Source organism: Rhinatrema bivittatum, chromosome 1 (genome assembly GCF_901001135.1).
Source record: "Rhinatrema bivittatum chromosome 1, aRhiBiv1.1, whole genome shotgun sequence".
Classification (NCBI taxonomy): Eukaryota; Metazoa; Chordata; class Amphibia; order Gymnophiona; family Rhinatrematidae; genus Rhinatrema; species Rhinatrema bivittatum.
In genome coordinates, this window is record NC_042615.1 from 139,022,026 (window position 1) to 139,045,429 (window position 23,404).

General features: G+C 42.5%; 1 protein-coding gene across 1 annotated transcript in view; it reads left to right on the forward strand.

The window, feature by feature from the left end:
* KDR (kinase insert domain receptor) overlaps nucleotides 1-23,404 on the forward strand; it is a 105,898-nt gene that overhangs the window by 67,213 nt on the left and 15,281 nt on the right. The window contains 9 exon segments of the mRNA XM_029587538.1: nucleotides 3,681-3,827; nucleotides 5,516-5,647; nucleotides 8,005-8,111; nucleotides 13,061-13,196; nucleotides 14,060-14,164; nucleotides 16,687-16,800; nucleotides 17,243-17,331; nucleotides 17,861-18,014; nucleotides 19,862-19,950. Coding sequence (XP_029443398.1) covers nucleotides 3,681-3,827; nucleotides 5,516-5,647; nucleotides 8,005-8,111; nucleotides 13,061-13,196; nucleotides 14,060-14,164; nucleotides 16,687-16,800; nucleotides 17,243-17,331; nucleotides 17,861-18,014; nucleotides 19,862-19,950 — 1,073 coding nt within the window.

Below are 23,404 nucleotides of genomic sequence, written 5' to 3' on the forward strand. Positions count from 1 at the left end.
CATTTCCAAGGGTAAAATGGTGCTTAACCTGTGGATATGGGCTTTTAAAAAATGTTATTTGGGTAAAATATGCATGTAGGGCCTCTGTACCCTTTCTTTTATCCAGCAATGACAAGAGGCATTTCTGGAGGAGTGGTTGGGAAGGGGATTGGAACTCTGCATATACTTTTGCATTTTCCAAAGCACGCATGCATGTTTTCTCCAATAGACGACAGTCCAGGCGTACTTTTACTTTGAGAATTGGTGCAAAGTCTGCACATAAGAGTTACCTGTTGTCTTTCCATCAGTGCGGGCAATCTTAAAATTTTCCCCTTGCTGTTTAAACTCCACACAAATATGAATAGCCATGCAAGTAAAACGCTTGGCCCGATGATAATTTATGCACATGAAAACAAGTCAAGAGTATGTATTTATGCTTTAAAAATTGCTGAAACAAGACTAGGTCCAATTTTCAAAGTGCACACAGTTGTTATCTCCATGGTATTTAGTCAGTAACTTTTAAGCTGGCACTCGAGTGCACATTTGTTGGCCCGCGCCCAGGAGTACAGCCATTTCATAACATACACACGTAGATGCGCACATTTTATAAAATAGTCTGACCACGTGCTCATGGGAGCACAATTATAAGTAGACGTTTGCTTGTGCGCACAAATGCCACTTCTTCCACGTAAGTGGGGGGGGGGGGGGATTTTAAAAGCCATGGTCACCAATTCCATTGACCATTTTCCCAGTTCATTTCCAGTTCATCCAGTTAAGTGACAGGATTTCCAGAGCCTCCTAGTTTAATATCCTCCCTTTCCTCCTGTAAGCCCCGACTTTAAAACCTCGCTGATCTGCCTATATTTATTTTTGTTTTACTACTTACACTTCACCCATAACAGAAGTAAAGTGCCGGTGCACGTAAGTATTAACACGCAAATTTCAAGTTTAAATCCCAGAACGCCCACACCTCACGCCTTTTTAAAAAACTTTTCATTTGTGCACGCAAGCAGCAAGTACGCGTGTATTCAGGTGGCTTTTAAAATCCACTTGTTGTACGCCGGCCTGACCTATTCATGCATCCCCTAATTTCAGGGCGCATCGGACTTTTAAAATTCACCTTTAAATCTTTAAATAATTTGAACTACAGGAATCCTTGTGAAATGGAGCGCTTTAGGTTTGGGACTAACAAAACAGCAAGGAAGTCTGCTTAATAAAGCTGTGGAAGCAGAAATACGCGTATTTCTGCTTCCAGCGCTTTAGGTTTCAGCATGCAACACACAAAGTGGAATCTACACGGACAGTGGAAATAAATTGCCATACCTTTGACTTTATAATGTTGAGCTTTATCAAGCAAAGAGGGAGTGGGGTATTTTCAGCAGGATTTAGCTAGAATACTTAGAAGTTAGCTGGCTGATCTTGCAGATTGAAAATGTCATCCCATGGAACAGCAAGATCGAGTTCTGTAATTTCACTATGTGGCTAGATGTAGCTGTTTTAAAAGTGGGTGGATATGTGGGTAAGAAAGAGGGCACAACATAGCCAGCTAGTGCTGATATTGATTCCATAAGAACATAAGAAATTGCCATGCTGGGTCAGACCAAGGGTCCATCAAGCCCAGCATCCTGTTTCCAACATAGGCCAAATCGGTCCACAAGAACCTGGCAATTACCCAAACACTAAGAAGATCCCATGCTACTGATACAATTAATAGTAGTGGCTATTCCCTAAGTAAACTTGACTAATAACCATTAATGGACTTCTCCTCCAAGAACTTATCCAAACCTTTTTTGAACCCAGCAACACTAACTGCACTAACCACATCTTCTGGCAACAAATTCCAGAGCTTTATTGTGCATTGAGTGAAGAAGAATTTTCTCTGATTAGTCTTAAATGTGCTACTTGCTAACTTCATGGAATGCCCCCTAGTCCTTCTATTATTCGAAAGTGTAAATAACCGATTCACATCTACTCGTTCAAGACCTCTCATGATCTTAAAGACCTCTATCATTTGTAGCTAGCTGCCCTCCTCTGTTCTACAGCCCCTTTGTGCTATTCCCTCTCCCATTCCTCCAGCCTTTCATGCCATCTCATGACCTCTTCTCCATTCCACACAGCCCTGCCAGGCCCCAGTCCGTCCCCCAACAGCTGATACAGTTTGGATTCGCTTGATGATCTCACTCTCCACTCAGAACACCAGCAAATCTCCTGCCCTACCCTTCGCATTCAGCCTTCCTCTGTCTGCAAAGGTCCTGCAGCTCAGCCTTTTTCTGCTGCTGCAGCTGCTGTTGCACCTCACTCCTCTGGGCTTCTGTCTGCCACTGTTTGGGGTCCCCCACTGGCAGGCATGTATCATGCATCAGGAGTAGACTCAGTACAAGCATAATAATTATGGGTAGGGGTGTGCACGGGAAAAAAGTTGCTTTGTTTCATTTTTTCATTTCGTTTTTCATTGCGCTTAAGGTTTAATTTTTTTTTCCGTTCTTTATTAGGAACAAAATAAACACCACAGGAAAAAAGAAAAAAAAAAAAGGAAGGACCCTTCCTTGTCAAAAACACCCCAGAGCCGACATTTAAAAATTAACCCCCCTCAGGCCTTTCCCTTTAAATCTTTAAATCCTTATTAAAATGTGTGAATCACTTAATGTAAATCTAAGTGATGTACAAAAGAACAAGCAGAAAAGTGGAGACTCACAAAAAAGTGACTCATAAAATATAAACCTGTGTATCAACCCTCCCCGGGTGCCACTTAACCTATCCACAGGGTTCCAGAAGTTGAGATGGAGCCAAGCAATCTGCAGTCACTCCTGTCCTGCTGAGTCCGTTTTCAAAAACGGTGCTGGCCAGCCTTTTGTTGTACAGCCGTATATGGCATAAATTTTAAATGTTGGCAGGGCTGGGATTTCATTTCCAGCACTACAAGAAATGAAAAAAAAAAATCTCTGAATTTCATTATGGTTTTCGTTTTATTAGAATACAAATGCATATTCCTAATTATGGAGAAGGCGAGCACCAGCAGTTCACCTTTGCCATAATCACTGTGCCTCCATGGAGTCAACTGTGGCCTCGCACAGACCGATGATGATACTGCCACTGTCACCGTCGCATCCCTCTGGTGTAGCTCAGGCGGCAGCAACTGGTGGGGCACTGACTCCCTTTGAGTGCGGGGCTTGGAGTTGGGCTCCTCTTGTACCCCCCCCCCCCCTCTGAGTCTGGCCTAGCCCTAAATCTGTCAGAGCAGATTTTTAGCTGGCTAGATTTAGGATAAAAATTTTAAAGATAGACATAGCCAGTGAGGTCTGACTGAAAATGTACCTAAGGCTAACTAAACAAGATTTGATTAGACAGATTGGGTGCTTAGCCGCGGCTGAAAATTATCCCCAGATTATCTCTCTGTTTTAATTCCTATAACAGAACTCTGTAGAGCCTGAGCTGAACAAACTTCTAGGGAGATATTGTTTTCTTCATAAATCTATTTGTCTTGACATTTTTATCTGGCTTGGGCTCTTGATGATTACTGATTGAACTTCACAGAAACAGGAAACTAACTTGGTTATTTGTGGGCCCTGATATATTGAAACAGATGTCACATAAATGTTTCACATCTGGACACAAAACGTGAGAATTTTAATGGTCCCAAACATAAAATGAAACATCATTGAAAAAGGAGCCTGATTAACATTTCATTTTCAAATAAACAGCACGGATGGCACCAGTAATTTTAAATAACTTGGAGAATCAAACAGCAAGTATTGGAGAAACCATGGAAGTGACCTGCAATGCATCTGGAATTCCAGCTCCTCATATCATATGGTTGAAAGATAACAAAGCACTTATTGGAGACTCAGGTGAGGGTTGTATCATGTTATACTTTGTTTTATCATTTTATTTATTTATACAATTTTTATGTACCGTTGCACAGAAACAAGTTCTATCTCTACGGTTTGCAATAAACTAGTTTAAAACAACAACAATGAAGAAAAAGGAAATAACATTACATCATAAAATTTCCAACAAATAAAATTCATTAAAAACTAATAAAATAAAGACTAAAATTAATTTAAAATTAGATAAGAACAGACTAAAAGGAGAGAATAGATCAAATAACAAGACTTGGCCTATGCTTCAGTGACCCTTTCAAATGCCTGTTTAAAAAGCCACATTTTTAGATCCTTCCTGAATCTCTTCAAGTTATGTTGTAGTCATAATTCTTCTGAGCAGTTATTTCTCAAAGCAGCAAAAAATATTTCTATATTTATTTGAAAAGATTTACAGCACACACTGCATATGGATGTGACTTGAATTATGAAATAGGGCAAATATTACTTGCTATGCAAGTCCATGAAGGACTAAGATGTATTTATACCAGCAATGATACTCTGCTAAAACATCAAAGGTTGACCTAGTTGTGCCAGTTATGAGGAAATAAATGGAGAATATCATAATACAGTAAGTACCTCTGCATCGCTCCATGGTGCATCTGCACCTAGAGTACTGTGTGCAATCCTGGTTGCTGCATCTCAAAAGAGATATAGAGGAACTAGAAAAGGTACAGAGATGGGCAGTGATAAAGGAAAGGCTAAAGAGGTTAGGACTCTTCAGCCTGGAGAAGAGACGGCTGGAGGGGGGATAGCATAGAGATCTATACAATGAGTGCATTGTCACATTGACTGTTTTACACAGAGAAAGCAGAAAGCTGCCTCTATGTCATTGCAATGTAGAAACACTTCACACACCGTGAGAAATCATCGCTCTGTTTGTATCTTTCTTGCATCCTGTGACTCAGCGTGAGCCGTAGTGGTAGCCTTCTCACTTTAAGGAGACTGCTGCTGCTAAGCAGTGCCCTAGCCAGGCACAGTGAAGTGAGTGATTAATGCTCAGCACAGTCAGGCTGATGCAATACCTTGCGCTGTCCACAGCGCTTGGCTCAACACCACAACTGGACGCGCGTTTTGAATGCGCGTCCATTACCCCAACGCAGATCGGGGGTTAGCACGTCCAATTGAGCACGTACGCACTCATTACATGTAAATTCAGGTTGACGAGGCTATTACTTATTTCCCCCCAAGGCAAAAAAAAAAAAAAACATGTGCGCGCAACACACACATTTTAACCTGCAAAACTTAACGCCTGCCTGGAGCAGGCATTAATTCTTGAGCAGCCCCCCAAAAATTACAGAAAAGCAGAAAATACTGCTTTTCTATTCCTTTTTTTGGTTCCTCTGACTTAATATCAGATGCTCATAAAATTGAACGTCCATTTTCCTAACCGTCTGACAGCCACCTCTCCTGGGCGCCCACTGCCGAGGAGGCACTAGGGACAAACAATTTCCCCCAGCGCCTCCTTTTTACAGCAGCACTCAAGAGGTGGATCGGTATGCATAGACAGTGTAGCTGTCACAGTGTAACTGAAGCATGACAGTACTCCATGATATGTACCACACCATGCCATGTCTGACTGGTAAATTATTACTACCCTAAATTAGATGAACTAAAGATAATAGTATACTAGCAGTAAACGAATGATTATTTTTCAGGTATCATTTTAAAGGATCAAGATAGAACTCTGACAATTCAAAGAGTACAAAAGGAAGATGGAGGCCTCTACATTTGCTTGGCCTGTAACGATCTGGGCTGTACGAAAGCAACAGCATTTTTCTTGGTGGAAGGTCAGTACGGTTCAATCTGACTGTCAGAAAAATTGCTAAACAGTAATGACAACTGCAAAACAAACAACCTCATGTATCCCAGCTGAAACTCTGAAATAAAGCATGCCTTTGCTGCAAGTTATTTTTATACCAAAGGATACCTGAAGGAATATCTTTGTTCACCCAAAGGAAAAACATGGGAGGAAAAGAGAAACAAACCAATGGCTACCAAATTCCAAGATCACAATGGGGACTTAACTACAGCTTTGATTGTGGAGTCTGCGCAGTAGACCATTCTCACCCATTGTTATGAATTCTAGAATTTCAGTGATGTCACCCATTTTGAACATCGTGGGCCTGGTTTAAAGCAACAGTGCTAGCTAGAATCTACAAAATATTAACTGGCCTGTTTCTTGGTGGTTTCTGGTTTCCCATTTTAGTCTTAATCTTAGATTTTTTTGCCAAGCGACTTACTATTTTTTTAATACTAAATTTGTATTCTTTTCTTTGGAATAAAATAAGTGAACCTTTTATTATGGATTCACCCCTTTAAAAAGTCTTCTTTGATTCCATTCTTCTGTTGCTCACAATATAATCATACTTTACATGTATCTGTGTGATATCTGCAGGAGTTTGGGTTGGCTTTTCTTTTTATGTATGGGCCTATCAGTTACCTGATTTACTTATATGTGGCTGCATGGAAAATTTAATTTGTGCCCTTATTGGAAGATACATTTTATTAATATTGGGTGCGATCCTTCCAATAGGGTATTTCTGTGATGTTTCATTCATTTTCAAGAATCTGAAAGACAAATTCCACTTTCCATTCGTACCTGTAGTTCGCAATTACATATTAACATAGTATAATTTGCAGATAAGGACCACTTATCTCTTCCAGTCTGCCCAGTTGCTTCTGTTTACACTACTCCAGCTGGGGGTATCCCCAGATGTCAGCTGTACAAGCTTGACTGCCTGAAGGATATCACCAGTTCCCCTTAGCTTGTAGTCTATGTTATGACACATGCTGCCTCCCCACGGTTATATTTGAGAATGTACCCAAAGCCTTGATGCCATTTCATGGGGACAGGCCATGCCTTCTCTTGGATGCTGTTGACATAGTCAGACCATTGCTCTCTGCAAGTCTGCTTTGTCTTTGCTCCGTTTTGCCCCTTTGCTGTTTTAGGTGGGTTGTTCATTTCCATAACTTACCCAACACTCAAATCCCCCTCCCCCCGAATTTATTTTACCATTTCTTCCCCTACCAGCTCTGACTACTGCCCTATCTTCCTAAATAATGTTTTGTTTTGGGTTTTTTTTAAATGTGCACATGCGTGGCCACACAGAATCCTCCCCAACCTGGATGCGCACTGCAGATCAGGCCGCTCAGCCTGTACCACCAATCGCGCTTCACTTTCTGTGTTAGTACTATGAGCATCTTATTTGTGGGCCACCACTTCCTGGCTGTTGATCTCATGCGTAGGTTGGCTTTGAAAATTGGTGTAGGCTAGGTGCATAGCAGGCCACAAATGTTTGCGGGCTGTTATAAAATTGCCCACTTAAGAGTCCCTGAAGCTTCTCTGTGTAGGGTTTGTGTTGAAGGCCCTGGCCCTGTACCATCTTGGTAGCCCTTTCTGGACTGTTCCATCCTTTTAGTGTCCTTATGAAAATATGGCTTCCAGCACTGAATGCAGTACTTGAGTTGGTGGGGCTTGAGTCACTAGTGACCTATCAAACAGTAATATTACCTCTTTATTTTCCTGCTGGACCTACCTTTTCTTATGCACTCGAACATACTGCTAGCTTTCGCTGATGTTTTATTACTCTGACTGGCAATCTTCAGGTAATTCAAGATAATTACTTTTACCATTTCCTGTTTGGCAGTTTGCTAGCTCTGGTCCCCCTAATCGATAAAGTGCTAGTGGATTTCTATGCTCCCAGCTGCATCATTTTACACTGTTTTTTTGTTTGTTTGTTTGTTTTTTTGCATTGAGGCACAGCTTCTAAACCCTTGACTATTCTTCTAGTTTCTTCATTTTTTTCCTACCCTATGATAGCTATTTAGGTCATCTGCAAACAGACATAATTTTCCCCCAAGTCCCTCTGCAGTTAACAATTTCCAGGAACTTCCCGTCCAAAACAGTTTCTTCTTCTTCTAATTGCTCTGCGTCTCTGGCTTACCTTTGCAGCCTTTTCCTGTCGCCTTTGCCTCACAGGGTTTATATGGGAGAGTAAGAGGTTTATTTCTCTAATTGGGATAATGCACACATACAGAAAATGTGGCATTTAGAGCAATGAACAACGTTGTGTGATGATGACTGCTTGCCTAATCCAGTAACCCAGTTTTGGCTGCCAGTAATTGCTCCATTGTTTTCTTGCAGGCACTGAAGAAAAAACGAACCTGGAGCTCATTATCCTGGTGGGCACGGGAGTGATTGCCATGTTCTTTTGGTTGCTTCTTGTAATCATCCTCCGAACCGTAAAGCGGGTAAATCTCCTACTGTCCCATAGGCATGACAAATGAAAACCGACTGGCAGTCTTTTGTGTGATTCCTTTCCATTGTCCTTGAATCAGCAGGGCACATTTATTTTTCAGCAGCACCGCAACATTCTTGATTGGTTTATTGAGGAGGGAATAATTTGATGTTAATTGAACAGCCACTGGATGAATTAAAAAAAAAAAAGGGCTTGAACTTCCTCCTCTATTAAAATCAGTGCAATTAAGTTGTATCCATGTGCATGTTCATGGAGCAGATGGGGGAAAATGTGCAGGCTTGTGGTTTTGGTGATGATTTAAATGTAACCCCTGTGCTAGTTGTACCCAGGAGAGAGGTACCAGAGGTCATATCTCAAATACAGCTTCAGGTGGTAAACTTTCCATGTTGTTAAAGTGTCTTACTTCAGGGTTCCCTGAGCAGAGGGAAAGATAACTTTCAAGGCCCTTCACTTTGCAAGCACTTAATTCCCAGTTCACGGTTCTTGTATACAGCACAGATGAGTGCTCAAGTCATTGCAGCAAAAAGCTCACTGGAAACTGGGTTCCAACAGTGCCTTTACTGATATAGTGTGAAATGATGAAAATGTTCCTTACCGCAGTTTGTTTCCGTAGCGATGCTACAAGTGCTTTAAATAAAGTTCTGACTTCTTATAGTCTTGCTTAAGTTTAAGATGTTAAAGCCAATTGATTCAGTCTTTAATCTGATGCTTCTCCCATCCCATTGTCATAGGGTAAGTTAGTGCTTCCCTCCAAATGTTGGTGAGGATGAAATCTATTTTTAGATGCTTTTTCAAATACACAATCATTTATCTCCTACCTCTGCAAGCTGTCTTCTCACACTCCTGTCTTCTCACACTCCTTAGTCTCCTCACAGTACCTCTTCTCCTTTCCAGTATCAGAATGATACTCCTGTCACTACTCTTCTCAAAATCTACAGTAGATATTCAGTCCATCCCATCTTCTTCCTTCTTCATCTCTGGTTGGCTGTAAGCCATCCCTCCTCTGGATACTGATAATCTGCAGGTTCCTTCTCAGTGAAGCAACCTCTCCCTTTGATGCTAAAGTAGCAAAAAAACTTAACTGAGTCCCTTATTAATGGGCTAGGGATGTGAATCGTTTTTCAACGATTAAAATTATCGTCCGATAATGTTTATATCGTCTTAAATCGTTATAGAACACGATACAATAGAAATTCTAACGATTTATCGTTAAAAATCGTTAAATCGTGTTAGTGCGCACTAACTCGAGTTAGTGCGCACTAACTCCCCGATAGTGCGCACTAACTCGATTTAGTGCGCACTAACTGAAAATGATACAAATAAACACTTTCCAGGTCACTGAAGGTCAGTTAGGAATGAATATGTGTTCCTATTGGCTGGCTGCCCTCTTATCTATTGATGTTACCAAGGTTACCACTGAGGTGATGGTTGGGGGGATGGGAAATGGAACTGGAAACTAACGAACACCAACAGAAAATGAAACAAAGTGTTCACACTTCCCAGGTCAGTAAAGGTCACTTAGGAATGAATATGTATGTATGTATTCCTATTGGCTGGCTGTGCTCTTATCTATTGATGTTACCAATATGGTTGGGGGGATGTGAAATGGAAACAGTTGGAAGCTTGACAAAAAAAGTAATGTAATGATCAGCACTCACGTGACTAGAACTTGTTTGTTTATTATTTTTGTTAGCAGGCACCTGAAATGCTAGTGCATGTTGAATTTGCCAATCACTGTGCATTTTAGAAAGGTGGTCCTGGCTGGAACTGTACACAGTTCAAATATATGTAATTGATTGTTGGTAAGTGTATTTTTTAAGTAGCCACACTGGCACCAGTATGTTTACTTTTCCTCCTACTTAACTCACTAGCTCAGCTTTGTAAGAAGGGCTTCTCTGCTTGTGTGTTGTTTTTGTTTGGTGTGAGGAGAGCAGAAACATCAGATCTTTATTCAATCTACTACAGTCATCTCTTACAGTGCCCTATCCCTATTAATACCAGGAGTGTTGTGATCTTCCTGCACACAGTGCCCTAACCCTGATACCAGTCTGAGACAGCTCCCTCCCTGCATTACTAGTGAGAGGCTGGCTTCACAGACAGGGAGGAGCTGCCTGACCCTCACTCCTGACTTCCCCCATGTCCCAGCTAGTGAATGGTGTGTGGGTGAGGGGGGGGGGGAGGATGGTGAAGTCTGAGACAGCTCCCTCCCTGCATTACTAGTGAGAGGCTGGCTTCACAGACAGGGGGGAGCTGCCTGACCCTCACTCCTGACTTCCCCCATGTCCCAGCTAGTGAATGGTGTGTGGGTGAGGGGGGGGGGGGGAGGATGGTGAAGTCTGAGACAGCTCCCTCCCTGCATTACTAGTGAGAGGCTGGCTTCACAGACAGGGGGGAGCTGCCTGACCCTCACTCCTGACTTCCCCCATGTCCCAGCTAGTGAATGGTGTGTGGGTGAGGGGGGGGGGGGAGGATGGTGAAGTCTGAGACAGCTCCCTCCCTGCATTACTAGTGAGAGGCTGGCTTCACAGACAGGGGGGAGCTGCCTGACCCTCACTCCTGACTTCCCCCATGTCCCAGCTAGTGAATGGTGTGTGGGTGAGGGGGGGGGGAGGATGGTGAAGTCTGAGACAGCTCCCTCCCTGCATTACTAGTGAGAGGCTGGCTTCACAGACAGGGGGGAGCTGCCTGACCCTCACTCCTGACTTCCCCCATGTCCCAGCTAGTGAATGGTGTGTGGGTGAGGGGGGGGGGGGGGGAGGATGGTGAAGTCTGAGACAGCTCCCTCCCTGCATTACTAGTGAGAGGCTGGCTTCACAGACAGGGGGGAGCTGCCTGACCCTCACTCCTGACTTCCCCCATGTCCCAGCTAGTGAATGGTGTGTGGGTGAGGGGGGGGGGGGAGGATGGTGAAGTCTGAGACAGCTCCCTCCCTGCATTACTAGTGAGAGGCTGGCTTCGCAGACAGGGGGGAGCTGCCTGACCCTCACTCCTGACTTCCCCCATGTCCCAGCTAGTGAATGGTGTGTGGGTGAGGGGGGGGGGGAGGATGGTGAAGTCTGAGACAGCTCCCTCCCTGCATTACTAGTGAGAGGCTGGCTTCACAGACAGGGGGGAGCTGCCTGACCCTCACTCCTGACTTCCCCCATGTCCCAGCTAGTGAATGGTGTGTGGGTGAGGGGGGGGGGGAGGATGGTGAAGTCTGAGACAGCTCCCTCCCTGCATTACTAGTGAGAGGCTGGCTTCACAGACAGGGGGGAGCTGCCTGTCCCTCACTCCTGACTTCCCCCATGTCCCAGCTAGTGAATGGTGTGTGGGTGAGGGGGGGGGGGGTGGATGGTGAAGTCTGAGACAGCTCCCTCCCTGCATTACTAGTGAGAGGCTGGCTTCACAGACAGGGGGGAGCTGCCTGTCCCTCACTCCTGACTTCCCCCATGTCCCAGCTAGTGAATGGTGTGTGGGTGAGGGGGGGGGGGGGTGGATGGTGAAGTCTGAGACAGCTCCCTCCCTGCATTACTAGTGAGAGGCTGGCTTCACAGACAGGGGGGAGCTGCCTGACCCTCACTCCTGACTTCCCCCATGTCCCAGCTAGTGAATGGTGTGTGGGTAAGGGGGGGGGGAGGATGGTGAAGTCTGAGACAGCTCCCTCCCTGCATTACTAGTGAGAGGCTGGCTTCACAGACAGGGGGGAGCTGCCTGACCCTCACTCCTCCGGGGTATTGTGATCTTCCTGCACACAGTGCCCTATCCCTGATACCAGGGGTGTTGTGATCTTCCTGCATGCAGTGCCCTATCCCTATTAATACCAGGAGTGTTGTGATCTTCCTGCATGCAGTGCCCTATCCCTATTAATACCAGGAGTGTTGTGATCTTCCTGCATGCAGTGCCCTATCCCTGATATCGGGATGTGTGCAAGAAGATCACAACACCCCCGGTATCAGGAATAGGGCACTGTGTGCAGGAAGATCACAACACCCCCAGTATCAGGAATAGGGCACTGTGTGCAGGAAGATCACAACACCCCTGGTATTAGGGATAGGGCACTGTGTGCAGGAAGATCACAACACTCCTGGTATTAATAGGGATAGGGCACTGTGTGCAGGAAGATCACAATACCCCTGGTATCAGGGTTAGGGCACAAGTTCTAGTCACATTGACTGATCACATTACTTGTTTTGTCAAGCTACCAACTGTTTCCATTTCCCATCCCCCATATACTGTCAGTAGGAAACTTGGTAACATGAATAAATAAGAGGGCAGCCAATAGGAATACATATTCATTCCTAAACTGACCTTAACTGACCTGAAAAGTGTCAAATTGTATCATTTTCAGTTAGTGCGCACTAACTCCCAGTTAGTGCGCACTAACTCCCGTTAGTGCGCACTAACTCGAGTTAGTGCGCACTAATCGGAAAAAACGATTTTTAACGATTTTTTAACTAAAAAATCGTGCCTATGACGATTTTCTTGCCCTGCCACACGATTTCTATCGTTAAGACGATATGGAAAACGATTCACATCCCTATTAATGGGTACTCAGAACTCAAAGAAATTAGCAACAAAAAATACGAAAAGGATAGAAACTCCCATATCCAAAATAAAAATCTCCACTGAGAAGTTAAGGGTCAAACACAACATCAAATAGCAGAGGACAGCCAAGACATGCTGCCTGTGGAAAAAAAACCTAAAATCCATAACCTAAGATGGTGGTCAATATACCAGAGGAACTTACCAAGTACTCTGTTCCACATGGTGGAGCTGTACACCCACACTGTGGTCATTAAGTTTCCTCCTAAAACCAAAGGAGGTTTGCTCCTTCCAAGGGATCTCTACATATAAAAGGCTGAATAATGTGGCAGGAGAGTGGATGTGACTGCTATTTTCTTCTTGTAAAAAAAATAAAATAAAATTGTACAGTTCATCTGACAGATTGTTGTTTTCCAGCCTGGTGGAGGTGAACTGAAGAGCGGTTACCTGTCAATCATCATGGATTCTGACGAGGTCCCGCTGGATGAACACTGCGAGCGGCTCTCCTATGATGCTAGCAAGTGGGAGTTCCCCAGAGACCGGCTAAAACTAGGTGAGGGCTCTTCTTGTACGCTTAACTGGGTGCTTTATCATGCAAGTCATTTTAATGGGCACGGTCCCCTTCCCAAAATCCCTAAATTCCCATGGAGATCATTTGCATTTTCAGCAACTTTGCAGAATGAGCGCAGATATTCTGTTTATTGATTTTTATGGGCGCATGCCACAGTGGCACTGTAAGCTTAGAAAACAATTGAAAAAAAGTCAATATTAATTACACCAAGTTGAACAAGGTGCCTGTACTGTCCTGTTTTACAGTGGAGGAGAAAATGTTAGTGCCTATATTACTGTATACCTTTAGGATTGAGAGGCTTCTCTCCTTCTCCACTGAACTGCTATGCCAATAAATGCAAAGAAGGGTGGCCTGTGATGCATTCTGTAAGGCTGAGGTCAGACAATTTGAGAGAGAGAGAGAGAGAGAGAAACCAGCCATGATAGCATGTCCCATGCATAAGTATTTATATCCCTAGGATAGGCCCACCTAGTAACTCAAGGTGGGGATTAGATAAGGGTGTAGGGGTTTAGGGGCCACTGTCACATTCTACATGAGACGTATGAACAGAACAGTGGTCTCTTGTGACGATTAGCTGGCCTTCGGAGTGAGGAAACTCCCTCCAAGATGGGATTTGGGCAAGGGTCTCTTTTGCTAACGCATGCGGTATTTACCGCATTTTGATAAATGAACCCCTTAGATTGTGAGTCCTCTGGGGATAGGGAAATACCTACAGTACCTGAATGTAATCCACTTTGAAGTGCTGAAAAAAAGTGCAAAAGTGGACTGTAAATCTAAAAAAAAAGCCCTGTACACACATTTCCATACCAATAAAACTAAACCTCACTGATGTTTTTTTCTCTTAGGTAAGCCACTTGGTCGTGGAGCGTTTGGTCAGGTTATGGAAGCAGATGCCTTTGGAATTGACAAAACCGCCACTTGCAAAACAGTTGCTGTCAAAATGCTGAAAGGTAAAAACAAATCATTAAACTAGCGGCTTGTGACAAAGAATTAAAACTTGAGGTCTTATTCTGCGTGAGGCAGTTACTTTATAAAGAATTAAAATGTAGGAATGTTGTGCTTTTGTGGTTTTGTCCTTGTGCCAGTAACCTCAGCAAGGGAAAGATAGCACTAAACAACCAGAAGTTTTAATTTTTCATGCAAGTGTAAACACTGTAGACCCATTATAACATGGCTTAATATAACGTAAAACGCTAATAATGCAATCAAAGGTTGGGTCCCAATTTCAGACATTTTTTCAATAGTAAAATAGATATCTTGCTATTTCATGATTTTTTTAAATTGATAATTATAGAGTGCAGATGGTTTGTTCTTAGCATTTTTGTTCCTAGCAATAAAACCTTTAGTTCTATGAAATCTTTATTTCTAGCATCCAAAAAATTGTACAGTAGAGGATTATCACATCTTTCTTATCTATTACAGCAAAATATATAAACTCGATATAACGCGGGCTCACTTATATGGTGGACCATATTTTTGGACCCCATTGACCGTGCTATATCGGGTCTACAGTGTATTTGCCCTTGGAAGAATAGCAGGTAACTGAGCTCGGATAGGGTTATGAGTCTTAACCCCTGATTTAGCTCTCTGTCTTCTTGGGTGGGAAGCAAATAAGGCTCTGGCTCACTATTCGATCTTGAACAAATGTTCAGCAAGGTTGGCAGATTGTTACGCAAATTACTTGAAGAACTGTCACCAGCTCGCCCCTAATCAAGAGTGTATTGAAAGGTAACAGCAGTTTAATGATGCAATCAAAGTGGTATGCTTTCTATTGTTGAGATTTTGTGGAACGCTTTAATGCACAGTTCTGCTAAAGTGGAGAGAGTTGGATTTTATGTCTGCTAGTGATATTGATGACTTTCAGCATAAGCCCATTGAGACTGTGATATTTCTCTGCTTATTCTTGATTGTGTTGTTTCCCTATAACAGAAAATAGTCCGCAGAACTGTACGATAGTAAAATCATAAAACTATCTTTCCAATAGGATCGATATGCTTTAGTATGGGGTGGCCAACTCCAGTCCTCAGGAGCTGCAAACAAGTCTGGATTTCAGGATATCCACATTGAATATCTGCGAGATAGATTTGCATACAATATGGAGGCAGTGCATGCACATCAAACTCATGCATATTCATTGTGGATATCCTGAAAATGTGGCTTGTTTGTGGCTCTTGAGGACCGGAGCTGGCCATCCTTGCTGTAGCGCATTTCGAATTCGAGAGCTGAGTTCGTTATCGGGAACGATGCTAGAGAAGGTGGGATGTTCATGGTCTGCACTGCCCTACCAGTTAACTAGTGAGGGCACGTTACATTTTGAGGTGATTCGGAACATTCCTTATTGTTTGCAATGTAATTGAGAAATTTTAGCTCGCTTCAAAATTGCAGCAATTTTTGAAAATAAGCGGCCACAAAGACTGGTTTAAAATTGCCAGGGTATTTTTGCAGCTGCTGTTTGTGCGATTGAAAGATTTGGGGGAGGTGGAGGGGATCAAAATAGTAAGTGTATGTTAGAAAATTATATGTATATTCACAGTGTTCCTCCCCTGATCTAACCATGCCCCTGGAAGGCCTCTTTTTAACCCAGCTAAAAGCGCACGTGCCATGAAAACCCACATCTATGCTTTTTAGTTGGGCCGAGGAAGGTAATTCTCAGCCAAGCCATTCTACCTTGGTTAGTGGCTTTGAAACTTGCCCTCTCAGAGGGGGATTGTTCGCCTGCAGAAACGTCCCTTTGCAAGATTGTGCAGTGGATATGTGCATAAAAACTGTGCCTGCACATTGTTTGCGTGGACTTTTACACACACGGGGGAGAGGCGTTCCAGAGGGCGGAGTCTAGGAGGGGATGGGACTCGTGCGCACCCAACTTTTGATTTTGAAAAGCATGCGCATAAATTCTCTCATCAAAACTACACACACCTAGCAACAGGTGTAATTGTGTGTGCAGAGTTGTGCTAAGAAAAAAAAGCCTAAGTGAACTAACCCACGCGAGTTTGCTTCGAAAACTGGTAGTTGGGGCACATAATAGCCTGCAAATTTATGTAGACTAATATTACATGCTTCCCCCCTTTTATGTGAAATGTAGAAGACATTTAATCAAATAGTTCTGCTTCTCTAACCATGCAGAATGTTACTGTTACTTTACATTATGTCTAAATCACTGCCTCCCTCCTTAAGGTCTGAGAGAATTGGTTCCCCTGTAGTCAAATTTGCTCTGAGAATAAAAAATGTCTCTGGACCCTATTTCTAGAAGTCTTTTTATTAAGGGCGTTAAAGTTATGCCCATTCTTGTCTATCATCATGTCAAAGAGAAAGAATGACCTTTTGTCACTGAGTTTTATGAGTTACCTTATCTATTATAATGCTGCATTTCCTTTCATGATGCATTGCCAGCTTTCTAGAAACATGTAAGGCACTCAGTTTCTCTGGCGCTAATGTGCCGGGCACCCTCTCCCAACCCATTTATGTTTTGCAGAGGGAGCCACATCCAGTGAGCACAAGGCGCTCATGTCAGAGCTGAAGATTCTCATTCATATTGGTCACCACCTTAATGTTGTTAACCTGCTGGGTGCTTGCACCAGACCAGGCGGTAAGAACTGAGGGCTCTCAATACCCTTCTCAACTAGAATATTTCATCTCTTTGGTTTCTATTGGGATTAGGGGTGTTCGTGCTCCCTTTTTTTTAGTTTCATTCAGGTTTGTTTTGGGCTTTTTCTTCAAATAGTACACACTAAAATTATTTAGCTCACAAAAATGGGAAACAAATCCCCTGAAATTTCAAAATTTTGTATTTCATTTCCAAAGAATGCACAGCCTCAGTTGAGATTCTGAGGCATGAGATTAAACAGATGAGATTAAGGTTCTGGGATATATCTTTCACTTCCCTTGGACACTAGTTTTAGAATCATGGGACAAGAAATTGTACTCGAAGGCAGAGCAGCAGAATGCCCAGGTCTCAGGTTGGGGGCGTTCATATTTCTCTACAGAGCACTGGTCTGATTTAGTGATTGTATTCATTATATTCCATGTAGGACCACTGATGTTGATTGTGGAATACTGCAGATTTGGAAACTTGTCTAGTTATTTAAGAAGCAAAAGAAATGAATTTGTTCCGTACAAGGTACAGTATTTGCTCGATAATAAAAAGCTGAATGAGTGCCTAAGCAACTGAAGAAGACTAAAAGCTTGTACATTGTCTAACAGTGTTTTAAGATTTCTCGGGAATTTTTGAGTAGTGGATAAAATTAAGTTTGTACTGACTCTTGTGGCCTTACTTGCAGCAGTTTCTTTGTTCTGTAGACCCTAGTGCATGCAATCTCTAGCTAGTGTTTCTATTTCTCGGCCGCTCTTTTCCTGTAAGTTCGGGTCTGTCTCCTTCCTATGGCCCTCATCCTCTGGGGTCTGCTCTCATAAACAAGAGCAGAAGAGTGCAGGCATCAAGAAAGAATAACCAAGAGAATGTGACAGATTTTTTTTTCTTTTCTTTCTAAGTGCAAAATACAATTTGGGGAAGAGTCTGACATTTCTATTTTTTTTCATCCCAAATATTTTCAGTACCTTTACCTGCTATGATATCCGTGAAAGCATTTGCACAGTGTAAACTGTTCCCATCATTAATGGTAACACATATATATATGTTTTCATTTTAGACTAAAAATGCCAGTTTTAGCCACGGCAAAGAAAAGCAGGCGGGTGATATCCCGGGAGACGTGAAGCTGCGTTTGGGCAGCATTACAAGCAGCCAAAGCTCGGCGAGCTCTGGATTTGCAGAAGAGAGGTCTCTTAGCGAGGAGGAGGAAGAAGGTGAGGTGCATCGTTACAGTGCCGTTGTCATTATTTTGCTCCATGAATTACAAAGCCAGTGGAACCGCAGGGCAGAGGCTGCATTAGGATTATAGGAAACCTCTTCCTATTCAGCCGGCCTCAGCAGCATCTCCCTCAGCTCCTTGGGGGCAGGGAATGCAAGCTCTCTCCATCATGGTGATGTTCGTTTCCCAGAATAATAGCCGATGTTCTATCCTACACTTTAAAAACATTTGAACAGCTAGCGTAACCTTCTTGCAGTGGATGCTCAATATTGCTACCGTGCTTACAAGGCGCCGTAGACAGCAGAGCTATCCTTGCAGTTTAAAAGTATCTCTCTCTCTCTCTCTCTCTCTCAATGGTACCTCATGCTTGCCATAAACTGCGGTAATCCAGGGGCCTTTGCAGTAACTCATATCCCCAATTTTGTACCCGTGATTAGAATCCTACGGCAGCAGCCTTTTCTTTCCTTTCCAGTACCCCGCATGCAAGAAGCACCAGGCAATTTTTGTTGCATCTTGGAAACACACGAGTCATTACGAGAGCAAAGCTGGATTTTGCCTGGGAGAAACAGTGCTCGTTTTCATAGTTGCACGTTTTACAGATGGTGGCTTCTGATATTTATAGGCAGCATGTCCTGCAATAGGAAATGCTATTTTTGTCGTCCTTTGTTTAGACGTAATGCATCACAAAAGAGATTTGGGAACGTGGCTGTTGATCCACAGCTCATACAGCTAGGAAGCTGCACAAACGGATGTTACTGTCATCCACATATAAAGAAGTTTATTTTTATTTATTTTTGTTAAAGCAGTAAACTTTGAAAGGAGAATAAATGACATTACATGCTAGGGTCACTTGGAAAAGTATTGGACAGCTTGTTATTGACTCTTAGTTTTGCAGGGATTTTTTTTTGGCTCATCTCTAGTTCAAAATCAGGTCCAGAAATGTTATAACAATGAAACTGCTGACTAGTTTTAAATTAATTAAATAAAAAACCCAAAATAAAGAACAAAATATTGCATGTTCTATCTCAAAATGAGTAGAATTCTTAGGAATTTAAGAGTAAAAATCAGTAAATACTGTCTTTTTAAGATCCTTAGCTATTATATAAACAGGGATGTTCGAACCTGTTCTTAAAAAGGTTAGGGAAAATATCGAGCAACCCCAAAAACATTTCAGAGGTTTGGGAATCTGTCCTTGGATAAATTTCTTTTAAAGATAATGCCCATTGATGGGGGAAAATCCACTGTAGATTTGGGGAGATTGGATGCAGATTTGTAGGAGCTCCCCTGTAGCTTTCTGATTCACTGAATCTGCGTCAGACTTTGGAGGCTCTGCATGGGAGGTATGTTAGGCATGTACCAGCGGATTTCATGGAAATCCATGCTTTCTATCCAACAGGAACCAGGCTGAAATATACCCGCTTTTCAGTTCAATGTGGAACAATGTTCGAGGTACTTTAAGGAACACATAGAGCGAGCAAGCGCCAAATAGCCAATTTACCAGTGTAAAAAGCCATTTACCTTGCAGAAATGGCTCTTGGGAATTGTGGCAGATGGATATCTCAACCTCTGCAGAACTTCTTAACCCTTTGCCATGAAACTATGATTACTGTACCATGGGCAAATGTAATAATTGTTAAAATGCATCATGCTTTTGGAGGCAACTAAATATAGAGATGAATAATACTGTCCACATCTGTCCCTCTACAAACTATGTCTCATGAACGATGAAAAAAAGTCTGTATGTTAAATGGCATACACTGGGCATAGGCAATATGTTCTTGGTTGCACACAGGAAATATAGAGCCAGTATTTGACTTGAATTTTCTTTTTCACTTGCTGAAGAACTGTGCAAAAACTTTCTGAGCTTGGAGGATCTCATCTGTTACAGCTTCCAAGTGGCCCGGGGCATGGAGTTTTTGGCTTCCCGCAAGGTGAGCAACTCTATAAAAAAAAAAAAATACAGTTTTTTGCCAAAAGAAAATATTAAGTGGTGATGAGGGTTGAAAGAAACAGTGCACCCAGTTTTTAACTACTCACCGTCTAGCACATTATCTGATTGCTGCTTTATATAATAACCTGGTAGTTTAATAGGTAATCCTAAATGCCACCTTACTACCATATCACACGCGAAAGCTAAAAAGGGGCGGAGTTGGGGCGGCATCGGCACCAGAAGAGGGGGCGGACGCTGCGAAGACTTCGCTGGTGGTGATAAGGTAAGCCACGTTATCTCCGCCAGTAGTGCACCCAATAGCACTACCTTTCACGGTGGCACTATTGGGTGCGAAAGCCGGCAGCGATAACACCGCGGTGGTGCGATTGCGGCCGGCTTTCGCAGACCCGCCCCCCACTTCGCCCCTTGCCCCCCGTTTCCGCCAAATTCAGGGAGCTCCGCAAAGTTAGAAAATCCAGCCCTAAGGAAAGTGTTTTGGCATTCACATTAAGAGTGTAATTTTCAATAATGTGCATAACTCAGTGCATGCTCTTAAATTCACACCTGTATTTTATAAACTCTACTGCCACAGCCTCACAGTTTATAAAACACTGTGTAACTACATCCCAAAAATACACATTTTTATGCAAGGATCCTCAACGTTTCTACACCTGTTTGATAAAAGTGCATGCATAAATTTTACAAGCACAGTCAAAAGAGCCCAATATATATAGCAAAACGAAACTATCTATTTAAAACAAACACGTATTGCAGATGCAGGTTTATCAAATACTTACCAAAAAGAATTGACTTATTCAAATAGGACCATCATTCCACCCGTTAGGTTTAGAACATAATAATGTTCAAAAGAGACTGGTAGGGTCTTATATAATCATCGGTCCAATTATGATTAATTCAAAAATATTTTTTTATAATATTTTTTTCAAATATAGTGTTACTTCCACCAAAGTGTATATAAATATTTACTTCCCCTTTTGATGTATAAAATGCTGCCAAGCCCGACACGATATTATGTTTCTAAACCTCTGTTACTTCATGGATATTGAATGTTTGGTTCCAAAAAAGCATTTTCTAAAAAAGATACAAAAAATGCATTAAATGTCTCATCACACAGTGAAATAGATAGGCATTAAAGCATAAGATTTACTTAGCATCCCGATATTCTCAAGGGGTACCAAGATGCCTAAGGGAAATGCCTGTGCTATAAAGATTTTTAAAATCATTCACGTGATGACACGTAATGGGAACGTATATGATGTCATGGTTTTACTGAAGTCATGCTAGTAATCCCCAATAGTGAAGAAGTGGCTATGAGAAAACAATCCATTCAATTTCTTTATTAAGACCTAACGGAGCCACTATCTGCATTGAATAGATCCACTTTTGTTCTTGTTGAATTAATCTTCGGACTCTGTCTCCACCATGCCAGTGAGCCACATCCTTTTCCAAAACTGTCCATCTACAATCTTGAAAGACATGATTATTCTTAAGAAAATTATCCACTAAAGGTGCCTCTTCTTTACAAGTCTTAAGAAGGCTTATTTGTTCAGTCAATCTTACTTTAACAGTCCGTTTAGTCATCCCAATATATTTAAGTTTGCACAGGCATACAATACAATAAATAACAAAGGATGATTTGCGTGAAAATTCCTATTTGAATAAGTCAATTCTTTTTGGTGATTATTTGATAAACCTGCATTTGCAATATGTGTTTAAATTTTACAAGCGGCAGCGAAAGTTGTGAAACAGTTCAAATAATCCTTTTTGCTCAAAAAGAAAAATGACTAGATGGTTTGATAGAGGCTTTCTTTCATCATATGCAGAACAATTTATTGCAGCATGTAACTCTGTCTGCCAACATGTGACTGACCGTGTTTCACCAAGGCTGCATCAGGAGGGACAGGTTTAACCAGAAGGGAAATTTCAAATCCTCAAGTTAAACAAACAAATAAGTTGCCAAGCCAAGTTTGCAAAACTCATGAAATAGCTTCCTTTTGGATCTGTCTTTTTCGTGATTTTTGCAAACTTGGCTTGGCTACTTATTTGTTTAACTTGCAGATTTGAGATTTTCCTTCCGGCTAACCCTTCCCTCCCGATGTAGCCTTGGCAAAACGCAGTCCCATGTTGAGGGACAGAGTAACACGCAGAACCAACCAGCTTTGTGGAACGTTTGCTGCAATAAATTGCTCTGCATATGATGAAAGAAAGCCGCAGGGTCCCCTATCAACCCATCTAGCAACCTTTCTCTTGGAGCAGAATGTAACGTTGGAACTGTTTCGCAGCAGGCGCTGCATCTATATTCATACTTGGTGTGTCTTGCGCTTCTTTCCACCTCCTCTGAGGTAACATTTTCTGTGCACGTAGTAACCCTCAGTTTCTGTGCAGAGGCAGGAATTTTATAAAGTTAGCTGATGTATGCATGTATATCCCGTATGGAAATACAGGTGCCTGCACTTCCGAGCACTAGTTTGCCAAGTCCTCCAGTAGTTGAACCAGACCTCCCCAGCTTGAACCGGGCCCTTCACCAGCTCACCTGCATTCTCCACCACGTGCTCCAGATGCCCCCATCCAAAGGTTGCAGACGAAAGAAGTCAGATTTAATTTTTGTGACTTAATTAGCAAGTGTAAAAGCATGCGAGCCTGTTTGGTGTATGTGCAGACTCCGCTTATAAAATATGGACGTCTGCATTTACTTTCGGACTCTGCCCCAGAACGCCCTTACAATGCCCTTGTGGTGTGGGGGGGGGGGGGGGGGGAATAAAGGGAATTGGATTTAGATGGCAACCAATACAGGCTCTGACTTTTATGGTCTGGGGTACTGGTATGTAGACATAAAGGAAAAAGCACAGGACTGCTTCTACGGTCAAGTCCAACAGCAAAGTACAACAAGCAGCACTGTCTGAATATTCAAGAAGGCTCCTCACCCAATAAAATGTTGCTAGCAGTAATTTATAGGTTTGACAGTTGCTTGGTTTTTGATTGTAAATATTACTACCCATATCATAAGGCTTGGGGGTAACTGCACGGACTAACTTGGGGGTAACCTGCATAGCATGGCAGATATCATATTACCATAAGAAGCTTGCTGGGCAGACTGGATGGACCATTTGGTCCTTTTCTGCCATCATTCCTATGTTACTGTGTATGTTACTATGGAAGTATGCAGCTACTTGTGGCCTTCTAAAAATGTGCTTGGCCTGCAAAAAGGCTATTTTCACGCATATATGCCAATTTTATGTGCACAAGTCCCATGTAAATCTTTGAAAATCACCGCTAAGGATACTGATGACGTGTCTTGTACTTGGTTCATGACAGATTGATTTCAGTAAGAGGGAGTTCACACTGTGGGCTATTTGATGTGTTTCAGCCTGGTATATGAAATAATAGGTTTACTAAACTGAGGCAGAGAGCTCTTATAGAAAGTATCAAGAACA